The following is a 26,988-nucleotide window of genomic DNA, read 5'->3' on the forward strand; positions in this document are numbered from 1 at the left end:
TTATTTTAACATTGTAAATAGTTAACATTGTACATTTTTCCCCTTTAATAACACTTAAGTAATCTATACCAACTTAAGTAGTAACACTTTTCCTAGTCTAGAGTGATTTATTAGTAATTTTCAAAGTGGTCCGATATCAGCGATTGATAAAACTACTATAGAGTTTTAGCTCTAGCACGAGATAGTGCGCTTACTTCTGCTGTGAAAATACTGAGTTATGACAAAAACATAAAACAACATTATACAAACTATAACTTTTTTATTCGACAAGAATGTGTCAATATGGGAATTAACAGTTTAATTAACATACTTTATTCTAAGTGTTCATTTGAGTTATTTTTTTTTTTTGAATCGTTTAAATTCAGGTTTCTGAAAACAGCGACTATCGCTGCTAGAGCAATTTAACTGTCACAATTACAGTAATAATAATAATAACAGATAATAATATCTACAAAAGAATTTTAAATGCGATAGCGTTAATCTGTTAAAATGGCCAGACTTGTTACGTCTCGCTATTTCCATTTTTAAAGTTTCCAATCATATTTGATCGCGCTCATCCCGCTGTAGATCATGTGTTTTAGGATAGTTCCAGGATTGGATTTTCGTCTGGCCAAACAAGATGAACAATAAATTGCCCACGAAGTACATGCCACTGGCAATGTAAAAGACAATGCGCCATTGCTCCACATTATTCTACAATTAAAAGCCGCTTAATAAAAAAAATTAAGAGTTCTGTGGAAATAATAAATAGAAATTATACAAACCGCATCGGTGACAATGACGCCCACCGCCAGTGGGGCCAATAAGCTCATAACATTTGCCGCACAATTCGCTATGCCCATAAGGACACCAGCAAAATTGGGGGATAAATCAATATGATTGATGAGGAAACCCAAATTGCCGGCTGTATTCACACCAACAGCGATCACCAGCATAGTAAGCGCCAGCGCACTCTGATCGGCACGCATATAGCCAAGTAGTATGAGCGGTACTATAGGCACCCAATATCCGATAGTGTTGAAGAGTTTACGACTGGCATTAACACTGGTGTAGCCACGTTTAATCAGAAAACCAGCTAAAACACAAAATACGAATGTCAAAAGGATATTAGCCAGATAAGGTGCTGAGGACATGATAGCATTGCTCTGGATATTTTGTTTCAGTATATTCTTCATATATGACGGGATTTCTGTCATCATTGTCCAAAAGCCCCAAGCGTAGGCACACTGTGCCAGCAATAAAACCCAGAAAGGCAGAGACGTGAATATCTTCAACCATGGTGTCTTCATAGTTGCATGTTCAGGCTCCGGTTTTGACGTTGTCACCATTGCGGCTTCAATATACAAACGCTCCTCATCGCCCATCCATTTGCAATCACGAGGTGTGTTAGCGCCAAAAAAATACCAGGCGAAACCCCATATTATGCTGAATAAACCGGCGAAATAGAATATGCCCGGCCAACCTAATGAGGAGGAGGCAATCAAACCGCTAACCAACATCATCAGCACGCTACCAAAGGCCAGCCCGGTATAGCAAAAGGTGCCAAGTGAGCTGCGCTCCTCGGCCAGTATCCATTTGGAGAGCAGTGTGTGTACAGATGCAAACGTGCTACCCTGTAAGAGACCTTGACACAAACGCAGCCCAAAGAGCACTTGCCAATCGCCCAAACGTACGCTCAGCGGCGTGAGTAAAGCCAAAAGTCCACTTAGTACTATACTAAGTAGTAGCGTTATTTTACCACCAAATCTACGCGCCAATTGGCTGCCCGGTATTTGTGTCACAAAATAGCCCCAAAAGAAACTGCTCAGCAGGTAGGATTTTGTCGACTCGGACCAATGGAACTCCTTGGGTAAAAAACTTTGTTTATGAAGAAATGTAATATATTTTTTTTCTAGTTTTCTTACGTCAAAATCGGGGTTTGCGAAATTCTTATCCATCATTGCCACTATCGCCACCGAGAGATTTACGCGTTGCGCAAACGCAGCAGAGAGCCCGAAAAACATTAGAATACATTGCACATGACGAGCGCCAAAGAGCGGTGCTGGAATACAGAGAAAATGCCATAATATTTATTCAAAATGTATTACGTAATTTGTTTTAATTATTATTTATTAAAAATTAAATTAAATTGTTCCATGAACTTTGGGTAATTTATTAAATTTTTCCACTTGAAGAAATTAGCACATTTTGAATTTTTTTACAAACTTTTATTTTTGTTATCATCTTTCTGCTCATTTTCCATTTAATATTCAGGTATTGTCACAGTGTTAGAAGGAAATGAAACTTTAAGTTTAGAAACCAAACAAGTTGATTGATCGAGCGATGAAAACCATCTAACAGTTTTTGATTTTTCATAGTAAGTATAGAGTGAACAGCGGCAATAGGCGGTTAGGGTGGCACAAAACACACTTCCGTTAAATTAACTTTTAGTTGTGATAGAAAATTATAGTTTTTTTTCAATTTGTAAATATAAATACTTTATATACTACGAACAGAATATATTTAGTTTGCCATGAAGTTTCTAACCGTCCCACTGAATGGAATTGAAATTAGATGAGGTTTGTACGTACGGTCGATGATGTCTTCTTCGCCATAAATCTATTTCCAAAGGCCCAGAACTCTGACGAATTCCATGAACTTACAGTGTGCTATTGACGTGATGTTTTCTTTATCGACATAAATGCATGCGCTCAAGGGGAAGATCCCATAAGACATAAAAACAAATAATCAGCATGACGAGCTGAGTCGATTTCCATCATCAGAGATTGAGGAATCGGATTGACCATATCCAAATGCTACAGCTTTATTGCCGTTCAGAAGACTGGACAAGTGTTCCCTCCATAAATTCAGTATGCTCTGGACAACAGCCATTAGATCACCGTTTTGGGTCCAACAAGTGTATGCTACGGTCGTAACTAGTATTCAATGTCATACATTTTATAAGAATAATTTAAATATTACATTAATGTAAGAAATACATATTTCTATTGGGTAGTCGAAAAAGTCATTTGTTATATTTCCAGTGCCACGAATCACATTGTGTCATACCATATTGGAAAGCTGAGATTTTAAGCTTAATTTAACCAAAATTCAAAATTAAATTCAGGGAAGTTGACAGAAAAGTTACAGTTGTTCAAAAATTATTGAAAATAATGAAGAAATTCGCTATATTTTGAAATTTTTGTATGAAAAAGGGAAGAATGCCACGCAAGCCACCTATAAAATTTACGATGATAACGGAGACGATGCTGTATCAGTACGTGTAGCACAACAATGATTCGCTCTTTTCCGTTCTAGAAATTTCGATTTACACTGATGGAAAAATGTATCCAACGGAAAAATGGCAAAAAGTGGTCCACTAAAATGGTACATACTTATACTTGTTTATTTATTTTATAAATATAAAAAAATAAGTTGAAGTTTGATTCAAAATACGAATGTATATATGTAATATGTATTTGCGTGATAAATTTCTGTTAACTTCTTGAGTGGGCCTTCTTCGCTATTTGTTGTATATTTCCTGAAGTTTAACGGCAAATGGAAACACCATTTTTTGTTGTGAGGCAACTCCGAATAATTTGTTGAAATGCGATGTTTAATTGCATGTCAAGAGCATGTTACTAAAGTAACAATACTTCACAAATTAACTACCATCATTACTCTGATATAAGTTAATAAAGTACTTACTGAGAGGCACTGACTTTGATATTTGATCTTATCAGGCCAATTTTAGTTAATTTAGTTAAGGGTCGCTAAAAAATAAATACATTTCTAATTATACCGGGTTTTCCTGTAAGGATGATATGATTTCTAAGTGTCGTTTACAATTTCATGTTGGAAAGATATACACAAGAACAGCGTTTACAATTTATTCAATTTTATTATGAAAACAATGGTTCACCAATTGCAACTTTTCAAACATTAATCAAAAACAAATTTTTTTATCAAAGTCGAAAAAATTACCGAAAAACTTTCTAATCGAAATCGAAAAAATTTTTATGGAAAATTTTCTTAACGAAATTTGTATAGCCCTTTTTATCGAAATCGAAAAAATTTTCTTATCGAAATTTTTATAACTCCTCTTTATAGAATTTTTTTTATCGAAATCGATTTTTTTTGTTATCGAAATTTTTCGTTATCGATTTTTTTTTTATAAAGTTCTGAAATCGATACCAATACACATAAATATTTAAATAAGCCACTTTTATAAAATAATACGAACAGATGTGGAAATATATAAACACAAATACGATTTTAAATCTATTGAATTTATTTAATATCGCTGCTATGGTTACCTGGAATTCAGTTAGCTTAGATGGTTGAAGTAGAAAATTTTTACAATTTTCCAAAAATTAACAATTTTTTTCACCCATTGTAATGGCTTTATGCTTTCGGCTAAATTTTTTTTTCGTTGCAAACTCTAAAAAACCAGCATAATTCTCTCTTTTGTGCCGCTCTCCCACACAGTACAAACACAGGCAACGCCTGAGGTCACAAAACCTCAAAATGCAAAATCGCTAAATCTTTCCAACGGTCACAACGATGAGCAAAAGAAAGCAACGCCTGGACATGAAAGCGCCGCCCACACCAAACCGCACTTGCCGCCACAATTATTGAGCAACGTTGTTTCCAATGCAAGTAATTATCAATCGAATAACATTACTTTTTATAAGAACTTTTGTAAATATTTATAAATATATATTTTAGCTGTATTTAATCGATAGTATTTTGCTTTTGTTTTTGTTATTCCCTTTACATATTCAATCAAACCTGATTCCAAAGATCCCAGTGATGGAAAATTAATAGATGCTAATGATGCTTGTTCCGATAAACAAATTGAAATCCCAACCAATAATCCAGTACTACCTCAACCACCAACACCACCACCACCACAACAACCACTGTCATCTTCCTCAACACTTTCGTCTCCATCCTGCTCCACCACATCCTCCACCTCCTCATTAGTTTCGTTTACGGCAAGTGATGATTTTGTTGTCGACCACGATCGTAGTGATCCGCCGACTCCAACGCCCTCACTCAATACGGCATCGTCGGCAGAGGACGTCTATCTGAGTCCGTTCGGTGTGTGTCTGATTTTCTGTAACACTAAAATGCTTGTTTGAATTGGCTTGGGAGTGAGAGCTTGTTTAAGTTTTGAAATTATTTTATTAAGAATTGTTAAAAAAATATTTTTTTGTTTAAAAATAATTTTTTATTAAAAAATCTTACTGACTAAATTTAAAATTTCCACACACACTATTTTTACTTTGTAAGCTCTTTCTCCAAACCAATTCATAAAACAACTATTTTCCGCTCCATATTTTTTCATTCATCCTTTCAATCGTCCATCCTTTTTTAATGTGTAATTGATCTGAATGATCCTTCACTTCTATGCAATTACAAATCAGTTGCGAATCTTCTTCATATGTTGAGTCTTGCAATATATAATCATGCCTAATATTAGATTACTTTCTTTTTCAAGGCTCTCCCCCAAACTTCAACTCATTTCATAAGCCATTATCCAGCCAACAGAATATGAGTTCCAAATTTGGTGATGTAGAAGTTAAAAATCGGATTATAAGGAGTTACATGGGTTTATAGCTTTCAACAAATCGAATTTTCTCTAGAATGGATCCGTGTAAAAGTTTTGCATATACAGCATTGAGAACTTGTGCGCTCGGGGCTAGCTGGGCTAAGTGCGCCGTCTTTAAAGGCGATTTTATCGAAACTGTGTTTTTGAAGTCGGTTGGCAAGATTTCTAGAGAACTACTAAACCGATCTTCATGAAATTTTACACAAGTCTTTAAGATACAATTCATAATCCACTATTCGAAAGAGAAAAAATGTCGCAAAATTTTAATTTCTTTGTAAAAATGTTTGCCAAAAATCCAATTTTCAGTTTTTTCTTTCCAACACCAAAGTTACGGTTTTAACTAAAACACGTATTTTTTTATTGTTGATGATAATGTACGAAGTTACCTTGCCAAGGCGGGCGCATCTTTTTTCCGAGGGGTCACCGGAAAGGGTGTCGCAATGGCCAAGTTTAAAATATACTTTTTCAAAAATTTCAGAATTTCTGTGTTAATAGTGTATGTTTGTAACAATAAAAAATTTTAGTAAAATATTTCATTTTTCATATGAGAAAAGGCAGTCTTTTACTCGAGGAAACCCATGTAACCCCTTAAACTCTACGTAAACGCGTTTTTTCGAAACTGAGGTTTCAAAGTCGCTTGGCGAAATTTCTAGCAAACTAATCAGTCGATTTCAGGTCTTCGGATATAATTTACAAAGTCTTCAACGAAGCATTTTTTTTCAATTCCAACTATTGTTTTTTTTTGTGTTATTGCAAATACTTGAAAAAATTTGCAAGAAATTTTCTCCAAAACTTGTATTTTTTGTAAAAGCGTCTGCTCAAAATACAATTATCATTTTGTTTCTTCCTTCGTCTAATACTTAGTGTGTGGTTTTAATTACAACGCGTAATTTTATACCCTGGAAGGGATATATAAACTTTGCCAAGATGTTTATAACAACCGGTAGGAAAGCGTTTCCAATCTATAAAATATATATCTCAATGATCAACGTGAAGAGCTGAGTTGATTTAGCCATGTTCGCCTGATTGTACATACACGAATTAGTTCTTTAGTTTTTGAGATATCGATCTGATGTTTTGCACACGTTCTTTTTCCCCAAGAAGCTACTCATTCGTCGGTATCGCTGATATCTAAAGCATATACTTAGGTAGCATGCAAACTAACCGAACGAAATTAAGTTCTTGTTAGGGATATTTTGTATTTTTGAAAGGTATTAGGTTTCCTTGTTTATATTCTGAGCTATGACATGTTGGTTGGTGACATAAAACAACATTATACAAAACTATATTATTATTATTAGCAGGAATATGACAATATTGGAATTAACAGTTTAATTAACATACTTTATTCTAAGTGTTCGTCTGAGTTAATTTTTTTTTCTTTTGAATTGCTTAAATTAAGGTTTCTGAAAACAGCGAGTATCGCTGCTAGAGCAATTTAACTCTCACAATAACAATAATATTATTATCTACAAAAGAATTTTAAATACGATAGCGTTAATCTGTTAAAATGGCCAGACTTTTTTACGTCTTCGCTATCTCAATTTTTTAAGTTTCCAATGATAAGTGATCGCGCTCATCCCGCTGTAGATCATGTGTTTTAGGATAGTTCCAGGATTGGATTTTCGTCTGGCCAAACAAGATGAACAATAAATTGCAAACGAAGTACATGCCACTGGCATTGTAAAAGACAATGCGCCACTGATCCACATTATTCTACAATTAAAAGCCGCTTAATAAAAAAAATTAAGAGTTCTGTGTAAAAAATAAATAGAAATTATACAAACCGCATCAGTGACAATGACGCCCACTGCCAGTGGGGCCAATAAGCTCATAATATTTGCCGCGCAATTCGCTATGCCCATAAGGACACCAGCAAAATTGGGGGATAAATCAATATGATTGATGAGGAAACCCAAATTGCCAGCTGTACTCACACCAACAGCAATCACCAGCATAGTAAGCGCCAGCGCACTCTGATCGGCAGGCAAATAGCCAAGTAGTATGAGAGGTACTATGGGCACCCAAAAACCGATAGTGTTGAACAGTTTACGACTGGTATTAGCACTAGTGTAGCCACGTTTAATCAGAAAACCAGCTAAAACGCAAAATACGAATGTCAAAAGGATATTAGCCAGATAAGGTGCTGCGGACATGAGAGCATTGCTCTGGATATCTTGTTTCAGTATGCTCTTCATATATGAAGGGATTTCTGTTATCATTGTCCAAAAGCCCCAAGCGTAGGCACACTGTGCCAGCAATAAAACCCAGAAAGGCAGAGACGTGAATATCTTCAACCATGGTGTCTTCATGGTTGCATGTTCAGGCTCCGGTTTTGACGTTGTCACCATTGCGGCTTCAATATACAAACGCTCCTCCTCGCCAATCCATTTGTAATCACGAGGTGTGTTAGCGCCAAAAACATAAAAGACGATACCCCAAATTATGCTGAATATGCCGGCGAAATAGAATGTGCCCGGCCAACCTAATGAGGAGGAGGCAATCCAACCGCTAACCAACATCATCAGCACGCTACCAAAGGTCAGACCGGTATAGGCAAAGGTGCCAAGTGTGTCGCGCTCCTCGGGCAGTATCCATTTGGAGAGCAGTGTGTGTATAGATGCAAACGTGCTACCCTGTAAGAGACCTTGACACAAACGCAGCCCAAAGAGCACTTGCCAATTGCCCAAATGCACGCCCAGCGGTGAGAACAAAGCCAAAAGTCCACTTAGCACTATGCCAAGGAGTAGCGTTATTTTACCACCAAATCTGTGCGCCAACTGACTGCCCGGTATTTGTGTCACAAAATAGCCCCAAAAGAAACTGCTGAGCAGGTAAGATTTTGTCGACTCGGACCAATGGAACTCCTTGGGTAAAAAACTTTGTTTATGAAAACATGTAACAAATTTTTTTTTTAGGTTTCTTACCTCAAAATCGGGATTTGCGGAACTCTTATCCATCATTGCCACTATCGCCACCGAGAGATTTACGCGTTGCGCGTACGCCGCAGCCAATCCGAAAAACATTAGAATACATTGCACATGACGAGCGCCAAAGAGCGGTGCTGGAATACAGAGAAAATGCCTTAATTATTATTCAAAATGTATTACGCAATTTGTTTTAATTATTATTTGTCAAAAATTTAATATATTTCGGGTGCATATTTTCGATTCCATGAACTTTGCGTTATTTTTTAAAATTTTTTCAGTGATAGAAATCATTAAGCACATTTTGAATTTTTTACCAACCTTTATTTTTGTTATCATCTTTCTGTTTTTTTTCTATTGAATATTTAGTTATTGTCATACTGTTAGAAGAAAATGGAACGTAAAGTTTAGAAAACACAAATTATTAATGGACCTGCGACCAAACAAGTTGATTGATCGAGCGATGAAAACCATCTAACAGTTTTTGATTTTTTATAATTAGTATAGTATAGAGTGAACAGCGGCAATAGTGTTATGATGGCTCAAAAAGCACTTCAATTAAATTAGCTTTTAGTTATGATAAAAAACTATCATATTTTTCATTTTGTAAATCTAAATAGTTTGTATACCCCGAACAGGATATATTTAGTTTGCGATGAAGTTTGTAACATCTAGAAGGAAACGTACAAGACCCCACCGCTTGAAATCGAAATTAGATGAGGTTTTTACGGCCACCTACGGTCGATTATGTCCTCTTCTCCATAGCATGTATTTCCAAAGGCCCACCACTCTGAGAAATTCGAGGAACTTGTTATGCGCTATTGACGTTATGTGATCTTTATCCACATAAATGGATCACCTCAAGGAGAAGATCCCATAAAACATATAAACAAATGATTAGCATAACGAGCTGAGTCGATTTAGCTATAATCGTCTGTTCGTCTCGTATGTCCCGAGTTTTAAAAATTTAGTTTGAAAATTTCACAAAATCTTTGTAAAATATGTACATTTAGAATAATAGAAAATTATGAGGTTATAGCCTAGCCAACAGCACGACAATCGTTTCTTCTCTTCGCTATTTGATGTCAATTCGAGATATCGAGTACATCCAGGTTTTTCTCCACCTGCTGTTTCCAACGGAGTGGAGGTATTCCTCTTTCCCTGCTTTCACCGGTGGGTACTGAATAGAAAACTCTCAAAGCTGGAGTGTTTACGTCCATCTCTTGGTTCGCTGAACTTTGTCAATGCCACCGTATATCTCGTACAGCTTCTCGTACTACCGACTGCGGTATTAGACGTTGCCAATGCGCAAAGGACCATAATTCAGTTTAGTCTTTGTTCGTTTGACTGTTCAATTGTCTTCTCAGTCCAAATTAGCAATTGTTGGCAATAGTGATTCCGCGTTAGATTTCAAGACTAAAATATGACTTCAAAGTTATATTCCAACCACTTCATAGTCGCGCAAAGTAAAATACATTCAATGGTCATAGATTAAGGAATCGGGTTGACCATATCCAAATGCTACACCTCCATAAATTCAATAGCCCTGGGCAACAGCCACTAGATCACCGTTTTGGGTCCTACAAGAGTATGCTCCGGTCGTAACTAGTATTCAATGTCATACATTTTATAAGGTGTGTGCCACGAATCACATTGTGTCATACCATATAGTTTTGGAAAGGTGAGATTTTAAGCTTCATTTAACCAAAATTAAAAATTAAATTCAGAAAAATTGAAGTTAAAGCTAAAATAATGAAGAAATTGTTTTAAATTTGTTATAAAAAAGGGAAAAATGCCACGTAAGCCCCCTATAAAATTTGTGAAGTTTACGAAGACGATGCTGTATCCGTTCGTGTAGCACAACAAAGGTTCGCTCGTTTCCGTTCTAGAAATTTCGATTTACACTGATGGAATAATGTATCTAACGGAAAAATGGCAAAAAGTGGTCGACCAAAATGGTATATATTTGTATTTGTTTATTTATTATTATAAATATAAAAAAATAAGTTGAAGTTTGATTAGAAATACGTTAAATTTCAATTAACTTCTTGAGTGGGCCTTCTTCGCTATTTGTTGTATATTTCTTGAAGTGTAACGAGAAATGGAAACACCATTTTTTTGTTGTTAGGCATCTCCTAATGATGTTTAATTACATGTCGAGAGCATGTTACTTAAGTAACAATACTTCTGATATTTATTAACTTATATCAGAGTAATGACTAATACTTACTGAGAGGCACTGACTTTCATATTTGATCTTACCAAGCTAATATTAGTTAATTTAATTAAGTATCGCTAAAAAATAAATACATTTCTAATTATACCGGGTGTATTTTCTTTACATAATGTTCAAGTGCCAACAAAACAAAGAGCCGGTCGATGAAAATATTGCTGTCATACAGGCAAGAACTGCTGAAGACCACAATTTTTCGATTCCAAGACGTTCTCAAGAATTTTGACTGTCTCAAACCACAACCCGTTGGATTTTGTGAAAGGATTCGAGCTTGAACTTATATAAAATTGTTCTCGCTCAAGAACTGAAGCCACAGGACAACGATATGAATTTGCTGATTTTGCCATGGAACAACTTGAAAACGATAACAAATTCATTAAGAAAATCATTTTTTTCGATGAGGCTCATTTTCATCTGAGTATTGCGGTTAATAAATAAAACTGTCGATTCGGCTGTGAAGAAAATCCTTAAGATATTCATGGACAAACATTACATTCACTTAAATTGACAGTTTGGTGTAGTTATTAGTCTGGTGGAAACATCGGATCGCACTTTTTTCGAAATGAAGCTGATGATACTGTTATTGTCAATTGAGAGCGGTATAGATGATGACCAAGTTTTTATGGTCACAATTCGAAGAAGTTGATCTTAACAAGATTGGGTTCCAAAAAGACGGGGCTACGTGCCACAAAGCACCTGCAACAACCGAATTATTCCGAGAAAACTTTGGAGATTCGGTTTATTCAAGAAATTGTGACATTGAATGGCCTTCAAAAACTTGTGATTTAAAACCATTTGACTAAGATTAATTTAAGTCATTGCTTTTTAGCACTAAACCAGATTTTCTTCAAGGTTTAGAAGTCAATATTGAACATGCTATGCATGAAATACAACTTGATTTAGTGGAAGAATTACGCGAAAGTAGGATTCATCGACTTCGTTTCTGAAAAGGAAGTCATAGAGGCCTTTTGAATGATATTATATTCACAACTTAATTGTTTCGATTGTACTTCACATTAAATGAAAATCATTTGAATGACTATAGAGGCCGCCAAAGAGATGCTTGATGATTTTACATTCAGTCAATACATTATTACTGGAGAAGAGACGTGGGTTTATGAGTATAACATAAACTGTCCAACAATCTAGTGAATGGCGCTAAAAAAAAAAACCGAAGCCGAAAAAACCAAAATTCACTGAAGGCACTGAAGATTATTCCAGACGAGGGTTATAAAAAGTGTATGTGAAAATTGGATTAAGCGCTAGAATGCTTGTATTGGGGCAAGAGCTAATTTTGAAGGTGATCATACAGTTTTTTTTATGAAAAAACATTGAAATTTTGTGTTTTTTTGTCAGTCCACTTAATAGTTGATCAGATCGATATTAAACAAAGTTTGTTTCTTCGTTTCAACAGACCTAAATAGCTATTTGTTACCTTATTTTGCATTTGGAGTAGCGTTGTAAGCATAAAATACAAAAAAAGGAAAACATACACACATATATATATTGGGAAGTCGAAAAAGTCTTTTCGTATTTCTAATCAAATTTCTACTTTTTTTATATTTATAATATACTTTAATAAACCAAATATGTACCATTTTGGTAGACCACTTTTTGCCATTTTTCCATCAGTGTAAAACTTTTCTGGTTTCTCGGCGACAAGTTAGTTTCACAGGCTTCTCTTGAAGCCAACTTTACTCCATTAAGGGAGTTCTGCATTGACCTAAACAAATAGTAGTCCGATGGTGCAAGGTCTGGGCTATATGGTAGATGCATCAAAACTTCCCAGCCAAGCTCTCTCAGTTTTTGCCGAGTCATCAAAGATGTGTGTGGTCTAGCGTTGTCCTGATGGAAGACGAAGCCTTTTCTGTTGATCATTTCTAGCCATTTTTTTCGATTGCTTGTTTCAATCTCATCATTTGTGGACAGTAAAATGTAGATTCAATCGTTCAACCAGGCTGGAGTAGCTCATAGTGGATGATTCCTTTCCAATCTATCCAAACACTCAGCATAACCTTTCGAGACGTCAATGCTGACTTTGCGACCATTTGTTGAGCTTCACCACGCTTGCACCATGATCTTTTTCGCACATTATTGTCATATTTGATCCACTTTTCGTCTCCTGTTACCATTCGCTTCAGAAATGGTTCGATTTTATTTCGTTTCAGCAAAGAATCGCAGATGCTAATTCGGTCTATTAAATTTTTCACAGACAATTCATGTGGTACCCAAACGTACGTATAGGTAATGTTTACAGGAAAGTAATAAACATATTCTGCCTGGTGGTGTTCTTTGATAATGAGTAAATTTGTAAGCGATTTTGCATAATATTTTATTGAAGTCCTACAATTTTTCATGTATCTATGTATCAGCTTTAAAATATACACATTTCAGATCACAATTATAACAACTACTGCATCTCCTCAAATTTAAATTTCATTTCCCCACAAGGCGTTAGAATTAGATTACTCTTATATTGCATTTCATTTTGCTCATCGGTCCAGGAGATTTTATATTTACGTAACAAGCGTGCCAACAGCACTTCCATTTCCAAATCGGCTAAACGTTTACCAATGCATGTACGCGGTCCAAAACCGAAAGGCAAATAAACGAATGGATTCTGCGATTTAACCTCTTCAACAGGGTTCGACACATTTTTGGGCGTTTTCAACCAACGCTCCGGTAGATATTCATTGCAGCGTGGAAAGAACATCTCCGAATTGCAGACTTCCATATTTCGCATGTGCACGGCGGTACCCTTCGGCACCTTATAGCCGGACAGCACCAGATCACGACCAGTTTGACGCATAGTACCCGAGACGATGGGCATTATGCGCATCGATTCTTTAATGCAAGCACGTAGGTAGGATAAGCTGTTGAAATTTTGAGCATTCAGTGGTGACTTGTGTTCCGGAAGTAGTGTCCTTAGCTCCTCACGTAAAATATCTTGTTTATCTGGATTTTTTGCCAGATAATATAGCGCAGTTATCACTGTGGAGGAGGTCTAAAAATAAAAAACAAAATCAAAGTGTTGAAAAAACTCAATAAGCAACAATTAATTTTACCGTGTCCAAGCCGCCAAACAACAGATCGATCGCCATCACTACCGCTATATTCCTATCGAGGCCTAAAAGTTTCTCGAACACAGATTTTCTCGCCTCTTTATTACCGTCCGCTTCGATGCGCTGCAGCGCTGAATCCACAAACTTTCTTGTAATCTCTGTAAGTTCATCGTGTAAGCGCATCAGACGCTTAAAACTGGGCGTTTGATAGTAACGCCAAATAGAAGGCGCTATATCGTGATCGTAAGTATACTGCATAAACTCCGACATGGCGTCAGACATGCGTAATGCAACCGCATTAGCCTTGCCGGTGATGAGATGTAGGCGTGAGTTAAGCGCCACATAGCATATGGACTCAAATGACCACATGCGTAGCTCCGTGAGCAAGTTGGTGGTGAGCTGGCCGGTAGCAGTGTCACGAATGTTAGCGATTCTATATAAAGAAATTAATGAGAAATATTTTTTTTTTTGGCCCAAACAATTTAATATCAGAAACTCACTTATCCACCAATTCCATTGAAATGCTGTCAATTTCTGGTAATACCTCACGTATGTTTTGAACCTTCATCATTATGGGATTGACCTTCTGACGTATATTGAACCAGCGCTCGCCTTGCCTTGATTATTTAACAAATTTTTATTAGAAACCTTATATATTTCACATCCTCATTTGCTACTTACTCCCCTGCTAGACCCCATACACCACCGTAGGCATCCGGATTTTGTACCTCTCTATAATATCTGATGCTCTCAATGCCCCTGCGTATTGGCCAAACACCTTCAGTTCTGAATACTTTTTCAAAATCGTTGGGGTTGTAAGTGCAAATCAGATCAGAACGTCCGAATGAACCACTTATGACGAAAATGTCACCATGACGTTCGCGTAGTGTTTTATACATTTTCAAAAAATTCGCGCCATACAATTTACCTATAGAAAAAGTAGTATATATAAATATCACTAATTCCATAAATTTATTAAGCATTAATTAAATTTTACCGCCTGGCATGAAGTCCATCATTAGTCCCATACTAGATGGTCCTGGTATTTCCTTATATTCCTTGGCATTCGCCCATTCTTCTTCAGTTGTTTTTTCTGTCAGTTGATGCTGAAATATTTCAACAAAGTCCCCAAAGAAAGTTTTCAAAACATTAAATAAAGCATTTTCTTAAAATATAAATAGGTTTTTATGAAACCAACAGAGTTAGGTGGGACTAAAAGGTAAGGTTTGTAAACGGAATCTCGGTTTTATCGAGGTTATTTTTGGCCTTTGGTGACTGCTAAGCAATACTTCTGGTCTTTCTAATAATTTTTTTGTTATTTTTCGTTAGCTCAAAATATTCTAGAGAAATAGCGGGTGATCCAATAGAGGTACTTTTTTCAATAACATTTGTTAACAGATCACGCGTGATTCGTGTCAAGTTGTCATGTTATTTTTATTCAGGATTGTTGGGCATTTAATCGTGAAAGGACTTCCGCCTTAAGAAAGTTTACAAATCGTTCAACTTTCTTACAAAAATTCTGTAAAGATTGTGTATTATGCGCTTCGCTCAGCTTATGATCAACATAATCGATACCATGAGCGTGAGAGATCGTAGCAAAATAACTGACTTTTTTGCAAAAACGAGCTCTCTACATTCATCAAACGCATCTTTGTACAAATGTGCCAAAACCGAGAAAATCAAACTGGAGGCACTGAAGACCATTCCAGCCGAAGCTTGTAACAAGTTTCGAAAAAAATTATTAAACATTGGCATGTTTCGGTGCAAGAGCCTATTTTGAAGGATATAATACAATTTTCGTCAAATTCGATCAGATGTAGATATGTATAAGCATTTTTAAATACCCAACCCGCCCAAATACCTCAAAAAGTTGGATTTTTCGGTGAGACATTTAAGCAGGATTTACTGTGTTTATATGTTAATTTAAGTAAGAGCGACCAATTCTTATTTTAAACCTTGAAAAGACATAATATTTGCATAAAAGATCGGCTAATTATATGCCCGAAAATATTTTTGGCAGAATAAACCCAAAATGAAAGAATGAAAACAAAGCTTTCTTTACTGAGCGGAAAAAATGAGCAAAAACAAGTTCAATGCTCCCGCTGCTCTACTCAATTGCAATGTGTGCAAAAAACTCAGTTACGCACGCACAGACATTTAATTCGCGTTGCCATCAGCTGATAAGACGCGTACGACAGCTTTTGCTTGTGCTCCACAAATTTCTACAAAATTATGAGTGCAGCTGCACCCAAATCAGCACTTACCTGCTGCTCCAACGATGCACTGCGTGTAGTCAATGGCCGCAAATGCGCGGCGGGCATCAGACGCAGTTGTTGTATAGCGCTAAGCGGCTGTTGCACATAGCGGCAGAAGGGTTGAAATCGACCGCGTAACATTTTTTAAGCTTTTGGTTTTATTTGCTTTGTCTTTTATATTAATAGGCGCGTACTTTTGCTTTTTGTTTACTTATTATTTATATTCTTGAGATCAGTTATTTTCAGTACACACACTTTAATATTTGTTTCTTCTTTTTAGCACCTCAGAATAAGTTCCAATGCAGGCAAGGCGCCACCGAAGTTGATATGAAGTCGTCCGTGGTTGCAGTGGCACTGAACTCTTCGGCTGGAGCACATACAGTTTAAGTAAAAGTATTGTGCTACTTAAATTCAAGGAGAAAGTAAAGAAGTATACAAAATTTGTGCAAAATGCAATGAGAATGACGCACCATGAGAATCAGAATTGGAGAGCAGTGGTCATTTTAAATGACAAAAATTACAAGTAATAAGCAAGGGCTAAGTTCGGGTGCAATGGATCATTTTATACTTGCTACTTACACGGATCAAAGCCAGGAAAATACCTTAAGGTGTAAGAAACAAATCACAGGATCGGAATCCAGAAGTTTTATACAGACATGTACTCTATATAACTCATACACAGACCGACATGTTCGACAAAACTTTTGTTAGAAACCCGAAAATCATTATATGCAGTATGCAGGAGTTTTGGTAGTATCGACCCGGTTTTATTTCTTTTTGCCAATACTAAATATTATTAACATGACACATACTAACAAAATGTCCCCTAGTTTTCATTAAGGTACCTCACATACAATCACCAAACGCATGGAGGAATGTCAGCCGTATGTTTGAAAATCCTGATATCAGTTACATGGGGGCTGGATAAAGTCCCAATCTTATCTATTTTAGGCACATACATGTTTGAGTAAAACCCGCTCTCTCATTTTCATTGACATAACTCCAATATTGGCTCATATATGCGGTATAAAGTCACCCAGAAGTTCGAAAATCTGTATATTAAGTATATGAAGGTTCAGGGAAGTTTCGGCCCGATTCAACCAATTTTTGATACATAGAGATACTATTATCAGGAAAAGATTCATTATGTAAAGAATGCGAAGAACTAAATATAGTCGAAACCGCTAGGACAAGCCCCGAGATATGGGGTTTGTACTACAAGTGGGACGCCCATCGTCTAATTTTACCCCGGTTCCCATAAAGCCCTCTCATATCATCTTGAGTGTAAAATTTTTTGTCGCTGGCATATTTAGTCAGTTCCGTTATATGGAGAGTGAACAGGCTTATCTTCCGATTTCACTCATATTTACAGTTTTTTTATATTTTTTGTGTAATTTTTTTCATGAGTGATTTTGGTTGTTGTGGCTTTAGTAGTTTAGGAGATATGTACATTAAACTTATTAAAGGGCGAGGTCACGACCACTTTTTCAAAAAGCCATAAGTGCAATTTGCTACTGCGATCCCCTGTGTACAATTATTTATCTTAATTTGGTGTGTAGTTATGGCTTTCATACTTTTCGATTAATGGCATTTTGTGGGCGTGGCAGTGTATCGATTAATAGTGACAATGAAATTATGTACAGCAAACTATAAAAATAATGAACAGCTATTTTTATGTGTGACTTTAAAATGATGTATCTATTTGGATTAGGGAAACTAACGGGTATTTTTTTAGAAAAAGTTTATTCATGAACAGCTATTTTTATGTGTGAAACGTTTTTACAACTTTTTGATGTCATTTAAATGTTGACTCTATTTGGATTAGGCCACACAAACTATTTTGAGGGAAAACAATTCATCTCAAGAAATGGACCCGTAAGTTTTTTTTAAGAAAGGTATTTTTTGACAGTGAACTAATGGTTCAACTCGTGGCATTATGAGAAACTGTTACATCATAATTAATAATTTTTAGTGCCTAAATTGGAGGACGTTGAAAGAAACTTTTGTTGAGACCATTATCTCGCGTGGTGATTCCAAGGCGTGGTCTGGTTTGATATAGCGCGCTTCAATCGTGCGATTTAAAAACTGTTGTTTCGGTTGTCTACGTTAATAAAAGAAAATTTTTACGTATTTTGAGTGATGATAATCCACTAAGCATTATGAGACACTGTTACATCATGGTTTATAATTTTAAATAATATTTTACGTCCCCCAAGTTGAAAGAAACTTTTGTTGAGACCATTATCGCGCGTAGTGAATCTGTGGCGGTGAATCGCTATTGTTTCGGTTGTCCTCGTAGATAAGATCAAAACGATGACGCCTTGGAAGTGATTTCGAGCCAGCCGGGCAGTCTCTTGCATAATCTTTATAATAAAGCTAAGTTTTTAGCCACAACATTAAAGTACATATATGACTTTCTTTTGTTCTTGAAAAGCACAGGTCTAAAAAAAACAACCTTCACTTAAATTCTTTGACTTTATTCATAGAACAAGTACAGAACTTCATTTTAAAAAATAAAGTATTAGTATTGGGTATAGCTGAAAAATTTTGTGGCATCTTGCCATATATGTATTTCTAAAAGTTTAGCAGAACAATAATAAAATCTCGCTTCGCATCATAAAAGTGAGCTGATTTCGCTGAAAATAGCAACGAAGACTTTACAAATTGTAGACAGAAGACCACGTAAAAACTTTTACTTAGAAGGGCCGGGAATCGCGCTGTAAACTTTGGTATACAACTATTCTGGATCCGTGAGTTCGGGTGCATTTTCAACGATGAGTTCTTTAAGTTGTTCTTCGGTATCGAATTGTATTTGGTATGAATAAATTTATGTTATTTTCAAAAGGATGAAAACCTGCTAATGTTCAATTTTGTATCTGGAGACTTTATATTAGAAGAGTGTTGTAATTTGCAGACTAGAAGCTAAAATTCTTTACGGTTAGAATTAAATAAATAGTTCTGTTCAGAAGAAAGTAATTCCAGCGGGCAAACAGATATGTCACCTCTCAAATTATAACATGTATACATGTTCTTACTTCACCAAACTCGGAGAAAACTTTTAAATATAACTTATTATATTAATTTTATAAAATTACATATTTTAATTTTGTTTATTACGCAAAACTTTTAAGTTTGTTCAAGACGTTTTTTATCTTATTAAATGGCATCCGGTGGCTTGCATTAGAGGCAACACAACCTAAATTAAAAGAAGCATAAATGTTCCATATACTATACCTATGACCTACCTTGATTTTCTAAAATGTTTAACCTACCGTCCAGAGGTCCTTCAAGGCCTGAATCAGACCAAGATTTGTATTTCAAAGTATCAACGAAATAATTTACTACATCGCCATGTATAATACATACTTGGTTTGAGTTGAAGCAGAAAACTTTTCTACAAGTATATATTATTAATCACAGAAGTATTTGAGTGATTCGATGTAGGTTCACCCTGATTCTCTACCAAACTTACCGAATATCGTGTATGGCGGCTGTAATTGTTATCATTCAGAGGTTCTTTTTTCAAAAGCATCTTAATGATAATTTAATTAGTATTTTAATATAATTTTGTAAATGAGTCAGAAAATATATTTGTAATAGGTAATAATTTAAGTTATCTATAATGAAATATGAAATATTAAAATGTCAAGTTTATTAAAAAAGTTGTTAAGGCAATACTTTGTATTTTACTTTTAGTTTCTTCATATATCGCTCGTTCCTAAAAGAGTCGTCGAAAATTAAAATATGAAAAGTTATAGAGAAACAGGAATGTATTTATCGGACGAGTAAACCTGAGCAAAATCAAACAAAAGCGTGATTATTTCATTTCGAAGTTAAAAGTAATGACGTCAATTATTATATAATAATATAGAAAGTACAAGTATTATACATGTCAACCAAGCATTTGTGAAACATTTCATAAAAATATGATTTTGAGAAATGGACTTAGTAAGTTCTTCCTGTCAACATAAACTTTTACTAACAAATGCATTTTCAAACAACTCCAATATAACAGCACATCAATTACAAATTCACAAATTCTTAACATGAATATTACTAGAAAAAAAAAGAATCACTTATACAGAGAAACTACCAATAGCACAGTCCTCCTCTTCGATCGGCATAAATCTGAACTTCACCGGGGCCTTTGGTGCCAAAATGAGATTGCTTACATACTGCATTTCATCCGGTGAGGCCCAGCTAATCTTATACAAGCGCACAAGACGCGCCATCAGGGTTTCCATCTCCATTTCGGCTATACGCTTGCCAACACAAGTGCGTGGACCGAAGCCGAAGGGTGCATAAATGAATGGATTGCTGCTGCGCAATTCCGGACAAGCACTCTCACCCGATTTCAGCCAGCGTTCGGGTATGAATTCCTTATAACGCGGATAAAACTGCTCACTATTGCAGAGCCTCATATTGCCGAGGTGCACCGAAGTGCCGCGCGGTATACGATAACCGGAGAGCACAACATCTTTCGGCAGTGTGCGTAGATTGCCCGGCGCTATGGGTGTTATGCGCTGCGCTTCTTTGATGCAGGCGCGTAAATATGGCATGTTCTTGGTATTCTCAACGGTTAAGGGTGTATTTGGATCGGGCATAATTTGCATTAGTTCACGACGTAAAGCACGTTGCTTCTCCGGATTTCGCGCAATGTGATACAACGTTGTTATAAAGGTGGAGGCTGTCTGCAAATAAATGTGCTATTAATATAATTAAATATTTATGCTACTTGAGCGCACCGTGTCCATGCCGGAGGTCAATGAATCGATGCTCATCAACATTGCGTAGTGTGTATCGATAAGCAAGAGCTTCTCCAGCACACTCTTCGCTTCCGTTTTGCCTTCACTTTCAAAGCGGTGCATTGCCTCGAGTACATACTTATAGGTGATCTCCGTGATGCTATTGTAGGCGTGCATTAATTTTTTGAAACCCGGCGTTTCAAAGTACTTCCACACAGAGGGTCTCATATCGTAGAGAAAACTGAGATTGAAACAATCAGCTAAATTTTGAGCCAACACCGCTGCTTCTTTATTGGCATTTTCACTGGACATATTTAGGCGTTTATTTAGCGCGATATAGGTGACCGACTCAAATGCCCATTTTTTAAGTTCAATATGGAAATCGTTTTTCAAAAGACCAGTGATCGGATCGCGCAGCGTTTCAAGCCTAAAGTTGATGTTATTGGAAATTTGTTAACGATGAACATAATAAGAAAGTTATAGAGCTCACCTTTCCACAAATCTCAAGGTAATTTTATCTATTTCCGGCAGATCCCCGCGTATACTAGCCGATTTCATCATAACTGGGTTCACTTTATTACGCATATCACCCCAACTGCGTCCATGCCTAGAAGATATGTTTATATGTTTACAAATAAAAAGAATCAGTAATAACTAAAGATCTCTTTTTACTCAGTCACAAGTCCACTACGGCCCTTAAAGAAGTCTACACGCTTCACTTTGCGATAGTAATCGAAACTCATTAAAGCCACACGTATCGGCCAGATGCCTTCATTACGATAGACCACTTCAAAATCATCCGCATTGTAGGTGAATAAGGTATCGGGACGACCAAACATACCCTTCAATAGAAATATTTCTCCATAACGGCTGTGCAGCTTTTTATGCATATCGATATAGTTGATATTATAGAATTCACCTTAAAATGAAAATGATTTTTTTTTTTCCATTTTATTCGAAGAATATTGCATGAGTTCAATGAAGGTACTTACCACCAGGCAGAAAATCGCGGAAAAACTTGTACTTAGAAGGGCCGGGAATCGCGCTGTAATCTTTGGCATTCGACCATTCTGGATCCGTGCGTTCGGGTGCATTCTCATCGATGAGTTCTTTCAGTTGTTCTTCGGTCTAGAATTGTATTCGGTATCAATAAATTAATGTTATATTTAAACTGTTGAAAGCCTGCTAATGTTAAATTTAATAGCCGGAGAGCTTATATTAAAAGAGTGTTGAAATTTGTAGATTTGAAGCAAAAGTTTACGGTAAAGAATTAAATAAATAGTTATGTTCAAAAGAAAGTAATTCCAGCAGGCAAACAGATATGTTGACCCTCGAATTATGGACATATTTTCTTACGTAATAATATTTTTATGTTTTAACACTACTTGGATACCAGTTAACATCCAAATAACGATTATACTTAAGCGTTATACCAAGTGAAATACGAAAAATATTTAATATATAAGATATTTTCATGATTTTTACTGTGTCTTCAATTTTTAGTAAAAATCTTTACTCCGCCAGCTGTAAACTTCAAATGTAAATTTAATAAGAGCATTTTTTTTTTGTTTGATATACATATATACGAGCTAAAGTCAGAAGGCGAAACATCCTCTCCACAGGGTTGTGCGGTAGGTTTGCGACCCATCACGCAAAAATGTCTGCAATGAACAGTCTGGAATGCGAGACCCTCGTTTTGATGACGACCATGGCAAACGAAATAAGGATTACGATTTGAGAGTATACACCGGGAATTCGGGGTGGAAGAGAGACTCCGTCGCCGAGTACTGCCATTTACAACGGTGGATGAATGTCTAGCCACACTCCGCATCAAAGCAAAGTTCGTCAACATATCGCTAATTTGCGCCCACGCCCTGATAGAAGAGAAGGACGATGTATATGTATGACGTGCGTACGCTTCGAGGACCTAACACCGACTCGAACCATTTAATACATGTTAAAAGTTCAACAATAGAATGGATTTAATAATATACGGTTAACAGGTTTTACGAAAGGATATATGTTCAAATATTTCCTAACAGAAAATTGAAGGAACCTCACACTTATCTAAAGCGTTATCGGTCAGTGTCCACTAAGAAATCCTACGATTGCGGCAAGATGAACTTTGCTCAAGGCAAGTAGTTCAACAAATCTGTACAGACAGACATCGCGAAATCCTCGTTTCTTGTTTATTATTATGTTTCATTCTAGGAACTCAATTATTATTGGGAGAATTTTATGAACTATTGGAAAAAGAAAAATTTTTGCTCTCAGCACATTTATTAACGATTTCTTGTCAAAAGCTGCTTTATGGTAGTTCGCGATGTCTTTCAGAACTTTTACTGATTTGATACGATATATTTGAATTAAAATGTGTAATACAATTTAAGTTAATTTCTTCATAATTTACATATATAGTATAAGTGCATACTTCTATGGTCGAAAAAGGCTTTTCGTATTTCTAAACAAACTTCAACTTATTTTTTTTTTTATATTTAAAATTACAAACAAAGAAACAAAAAAGTAACATTTTGGTCGACCACTTTCTGCCATTTTTCCGCCAGAGACATTATTCCATCAGTGTAAAACTTTCATCAGTGTACCATTGTTGTGCTATACGAACTGATACAGCATCGACTCCGTAAACTTCACAAATTTCATTGGAGGCTTGTGTGGTATTCTTCCTTTTTTATACAAAAATTTCAAAATATAGCGAATTTCTTCAATATTTTCACCCATTTTTGAACAGCTGGAATTTGTTTTTGTTTCTGTTTTTTCGACTTTCCCGAATTTTATTTATTTTTTTTGATTGAATGAAGCTTAAAATCTCATCTTTCCAACACTATATGGTATGACACAATGTGATTGGTAGCGCTGGAGATATACGACTGCAACCACATCTATTGACAAAATACGAAAAGACTTTTTCGACTACCCAATATATTATTTACAGCTTATTTATGCCTTGTTGCTATTGTTATAAAAGGAGACACAGCTGAGCAACAACAATAAACCTAAAACCCGGTCTACGAAACTTTACCCAAAAAAGTATATTTTTTTATGATTTTATCTGCTTATTACGAATTACATATGTACATATCCATATGCAAATATTTATTACGGTTGAATTTGCTTTCTTTTTTAATAATTTCATAATATTTATAACCGCGTGATATATTTTAAGCACAAAATAAAATATACAAAGAAGTATATAATGCAGGTACAAACAAAAACAACAATGTCGTCACTTTAGTTCACTGCACTCAGAATATTTATTGAGGTATATACATACATACATATATATATTCATTTAAAAATCACACAAGTGCGCTTAAGTACATTATTTGCAGATATGCAGCTATATTTGTTTTTACGATATGGATTTGTATGATCTTTTTTAAATTTAATTCATAAGATCCATGTTTTTGTATTTTTTATGTACGCAGTAATAATATTATGTAAGAAAAATTTTAATTGCATTTGCGAAAAAGAAGGCTGAATGTCTCATTTCTTGCGTTTACCAGTGTTAATCTTTACATTTACAAACTGTGGAAAATTAATAAACTTGACTTCGTTTCAAAAATTATTCCAATTTTTTTTTTATTTTTTACCAATTTGCGTTTTATTTATATTCCAAATCCACCACATTTGTTCGAAACCACTCTGCCTAAATATAGTAGATTTCAGTAGCACTCACCGCACTCGAAAAGCCGGTACGCCGCTGGTGCGCTTGCTGTGCGGCACAGCTCAGCTGTGGAAGTCGAGCGAGCCCAGGACCGGTTTTCTTAACTGCGTATAGCATCTTCCACATTTTGTTTTGATACTTACTTTTATTGCGCGCTTTCTTATTTACTTATTGCTTTTTTATTATTTGTATTTTATTTTTTGTCGGTGAATATGGAATTGCCGAAAATTGAAGTGAACAATTAATGCAAAGCCGGTGCAGCACTGAAGTCGCCGGAACGCTCAGCGTTACTGAATATTCAAGCTGCTGTAATGCCGGTATTTAATTGATATCATGGTTTGAAATTTAAATGAAACACAAAGAATGTAATCGAAATTTTTGCCAAAACGCATTTGGGGAGTGATAAGTGATAAATAAATGCACAAGGAAGTAACACTGAGAGAAATTAAATGAAATAATCAAATACAAAAAATAATAAAAAATATAGTAAGTATGTAGTAAATATAAAAGACTCGGCTAATTCCATAAGTAAACGGATGGCGCTCCCCGCGTCGGTTGGGCTGGAGAAGGATAATCGTTTAATTATTATATAAATATAAATTTATACATACATATATTAAGGCGGATCAATTATAGAGAGCCAAAAAAATAGAAAAAATCACCAATGCGAGAAATAGTCTACGGACTTTTCTGAACAACTTTTTTTAAGAGTCGTTGTGTCTAAAAACGGTTTTGATTTTTAAGGCAAAGATTTTTAGGATTTATACAAATTGTTTCGTCAGTTTTTGAGTTATCCCAATGAGATTTAATATGTAAGTGTATTCACATAATCTATTGATTATTTGTCGGAATTGGCAAATATCGGACAACTATATCCATATCTTCCATACAACCGAATATTCAGATTTTTTAAACTTCGCCCTAAAAATCGTTAGCTTTAAACCGGTTTTAGACACTTAGTCTCATAGGCAAAGTTTTTCAGAATTATCCGTAGAACTTTTCTTGCATACGTGATTTTATAGAAAAAAAAGCGACCCGCTCTAATACATATACATATGTACGTAATGAGAGATTGGAAAGTTGCAAAATTAAAAAAAAAAGAATAAATATCTAAAAATAAATATCTTCGGGATGTTGCTGTTGTAGAATTCTAGAACTACATGTTTTTTTGTTTTTTGCACCAAAAAACTTCGGGATCCCAAATCCCATTACCGAAAATTCGGGATTATTATATTGTACTCGTTTTCACAGTAGAGTATGCCTTTTGTGTATTTTATTGCAAAAAAAAATATTTTTCAACTATTGTCAGTAGTACTATAAACTTTATGAATTGGGGTATAAATGTCTTCGAAATGTTGTTGCTAATTTCGTTTTAATAAAAGAAAACAATATGATATACATGTTTTTCTACGCATTTAATTAAGAAATACAAAATTTCGGGATCCCGAATTTTCGGGGTATAAATGTCTTCGAAATGTTGTTGCTAATTTCGTTTTAATAAAAAAAAACAATATGATATACAGGTTTTTCTACGCATTTAATTAAAAAATACAAAATTTCGGGATCCCGAATTTCAATCCCGAAAATTCGGGATTAATATATTATACTCATTTTCACAGCTTATTATGTTTTTTGTGTATTTTCTTTTAAAAAGTTTTTTTTTTAAGAACCCGAATTTTAATCTCGAAAAATCGAGATTTAAATATTATAATCGCTTTCACAGCTAATTATGTTTTTTGTGTATTTTCTTTTAAATGTATTTATTATTTTATTATTATTTATTCTATTATTTATATATCGCTAGTCGTTCAAGAATTTAGAATTTGCAGAAAGGTACTTAACACGAAACACTGCATACAAAATTACTTTCAGTACAGTACGAACCGCAAAATTATCACAACCAAATTTATTCGTACAGTCTATCGGCTGCCAACAGCAGCTTTCAATCTAATTACATAGCAAAAAATATTACTAAATTCATGCAGCTTAGACCAAAGTTTCAAACCATATCCACAGCACAGGGTGCCTCAAAGTCACTAAAAAAAACTTATCGTACAGTACGCAAAAGTTGGACCACAAGCAAAATAGCAACTTTTGTACGAAGTGAATTTTGCAAGAATTTTAGTGCGTACTGTAGGTGAATAAGATATTGAAATGGATTTTTATACTCTGAACAGGGTATATAAAGTTCGCAAAGGTGCTTGTTGCAGCCAAAGGAATCGACGAATATTATATAAATGAACAGGGTGATAAGTTGAATAGACATAGAAAATTTGCTTATACTTTTTCAGAATATAAAAATGCTGTATAGGGTATTATAGTTTCGAGGAAGCCGAAGTTTTTTCTTGCTTTATAACATTTCTAGTAATCTTTTATGTACCAATTTTATTGCTCTAAATACATATTTTCAACTAATTTAAAAAATATTTTTAAACTTTTCGAACTTTCTGTAATAAAAAAAATATATATATTAATAAAAATAAATGCA

The 26,988-nt window shown here is 35.2% G+C and overlaps 4 protein-coding genes across 4 annotated transcripts; all 4 read right to left on the reverse strand.

Annotated features, from left to right (window-relative positions):
• Positions 1 to 239: 239 nt before the first annotated feature.
• On the reverse strand, positions 240 to 2,299 carry LOC126755307 (putative inorganic phosphate cotransporter). Its single transcript, XM_050467778.1, has 4 exons — positions 2,206 to 2,299; positions 1,905 to 2,041; positions 765 to 1,844; positions 240 to 693 (listed from the first exon to the last, which is right to left on the reverse strand). Exons 1-4 carry the CDS (start codon positions 2,240 to 2,242, stop codon positions 538 to 540), a joined length of 1,410 nt encoding a protein of 469 aa, XP_050323735.1. The 5' UTR covers positions 2,243 to 2,299; the 3' UTR covers positions 240 to 537.
• Positions 2,300 to 6,787: 4,488 nt separating this feature from the next.
• On the reverse strand, positions 6,788 to 9,004 carry LOC126755306 (putative inorganic phosphate cotransporter). Its single transcript, XM_050467777.1, has 4 exons — positions 8,842 to 9,004; positions 8,521 to 8,657; positions 7,381 to 8,460; positions 6,788 to 7,309 (listed from the first exon to the last, which is right to left on the reverse strand). The coding sequence occupies exons 1-4, from the start codon at positions 8,897 to 8,899 to the stop codon at positions 7,142 to 7,144; spliced, it is 1,443 nt and encodes a 480-aa protein (XP_050323734.1). The 5' UTR covers positions 8,900 to 9,004; the 3' UTR covers positions 6,788 to 7,141.
• A 4,056-nt stretch (positions 9,005 to 13,060) lies between these two features.
• On the reverse strand, positions 13,061 to 16,410 carry LOC126755163 (probable cytochrome P450 12b2, mitochondrial). Its single transcript, XM_050467545.1, has 6 exons — positions 16,080 to 16,410; positions 14,813 to 14,921; positions 14,497 to 14,743; positions 14,316 to 14,432; positions 13,819 to 14,248; positions 13,061 to 13,757 (listed from the first exon to the last, which is right to left on the reverse strand). The coding sequence occupies exons 1-6, from the start codon at positions 16,209 to 16,211 to the stop codon at positions 13,164 to 13,166; spliced, it is 1,629 nt and encodes a 542-aa protein (XP_050323502.1). The 5' UTR covers positions 16,212 to 16,410; the 3' UTR covers positions 13,061 to 13,163.
• A 3,297-nt stretch (positions 16,411 to 19,707) lies between these two features.
• On the reverse strand, positions 19,708 to 24,821 carry LOC126756279 (cytochrome P450 12b1, mitochondrial-like). Its single transcript, XM_050469229.1, has 6 exons — positions 24,513 to 24,821; positions 21,808 to 21,943; positions 21,488 to 21,734; positions 21,306 to 21,422; positions 20,816 to 21,242; positions 19,708 to 20,761 (listed from the first exon to the last, which is right to left on the reverse strand). Exons 1-6 carry the CDS (start codon positions 24,624 to 24,626, stop codon positions 20,147 to 20,149), a joined length of 1,656 nt encoding a protein of 551 aa, XP_050325186.1. The 5' UTR covers positions 24,627 to 24,821; the 3' UTR covers positions 19,708 to 20,146.
• Between the last annotated feature and the right edge of the window lie 2,167 nt (positions 24,822 to 26,988).

This window comes from Bactrocera neohumeralis, chromosome 4 (assembly GCF_024586455.1).
Source record: "Bactrocera neohumeralis isolate Rockhampton chromosome 4, APGP_CSIRO_Bneo_wtdbg2-racon-allhic-juicebox.fasta_v2, whole genome shotgun sequence".
Lineage (NCBI taxonomy): Eukaryota > Metazoa > Arthropoda > Insecta > Diptera > Tephritidae > Bactrocera > Bactrocera neohumeralis.

What these genes read in the sequence shown, in the direction of transcription:
- LOC126755306 (XM_050467777.1), bottom strand. Translation starts at nt 8,899, where the DNA reads ATGACAATAACTAAATATTCAATAGAAAAAAAACAGAAAGATGATAAC. An exon ending in AGATGATAACAAAAATAAAG is followed by an intron (nt 8,658 to 8,841) that starts GTTGGTAAAAAA and finishes TCTGTATTCCAG; the next exon opens with CACCGCTCTTTGGCGCTCGT. An exon ending in CCGCAAATCCCGATTTTGAG is followed by an intron (nt 8,461 to 8,520) that starts GTAAGAAACCTA and finishes TTTTTACCCAAG; the next exon opens with GAGTTCCATTGGTCCGAGTC.
- LOC126755163 (XM_050467545.1), bottom strand. Translation starts at nt 16,211, where the DNA reads ATGTTACGCGGTCGATTTCAACCCTTCTGCCGCTATGTGCAACAGCCG. An exon ending in TCAATGGAATTGGTGGATAA is followed by an intron (nt 14,249 to 14,315) that starts GTGAGTTTCTGA and finishes TTCTTTATATAG; the next exon opens with AATCGCTAACATTCGTGACA. An exon ending in TGTTTGGCGGCTTGGACACG is followed by an intron (nt 13,758 to 13,818) that starts GTAAAATTAATT and finishes TTTTATTTTTAG; the next exon opens with ACCTCCTCCACAGTGATAAC.
- LOC126755307 (XM_050467778.1), bottom strand. Translation starts at nt 2,242, where the DNA reads ATGGAAAATGAGCAGAAAGATGATAACAAAAATAAAA. An exon ending in TCGCAAACCCCGATTTTGAC is followed by an intron (nt 1,845 to 1,904) that starts GTAAGAAAACTA and finishes TTTTTACCCAAG; the next exon opens with GAGTTCCATTGGTCCGAGTC. An exon ending in GCGTCATTGTCACCGATGCG is followed by an intron (nt 694 to 764) that starts GTTTGTATAATT and finishes TTTTAATTGTAG; the next exon opens with AATAATGTGGAGCAATGGCG.
- LOC126756279 (XM_050469229.1), bottom strand. Translation starts at nt 24,626, where the DNA reads ATGTGGAAGATGCTATACGCAGTTAAGAAAACCGGTCCTGGGCTCGCT. An exon ending in GTACCGGCTTTTCGAGTGCG is followed by an intron (nt 21,944 to 24,512) that starts GTGAGTGCTACT and finishes ATACAATTCTAG; the next exon opens with ACCGAAGAACAACTGAAAGA. An exon ending in ACCTTGAGATTTGTGGAAAG is followed by an intron (nt 21,243 to 21,305) that starts GTGAGCTCTATA and finishes CATCAACTTTAG; the next exon opens with GCTTGAAACGCTGCGCGATC.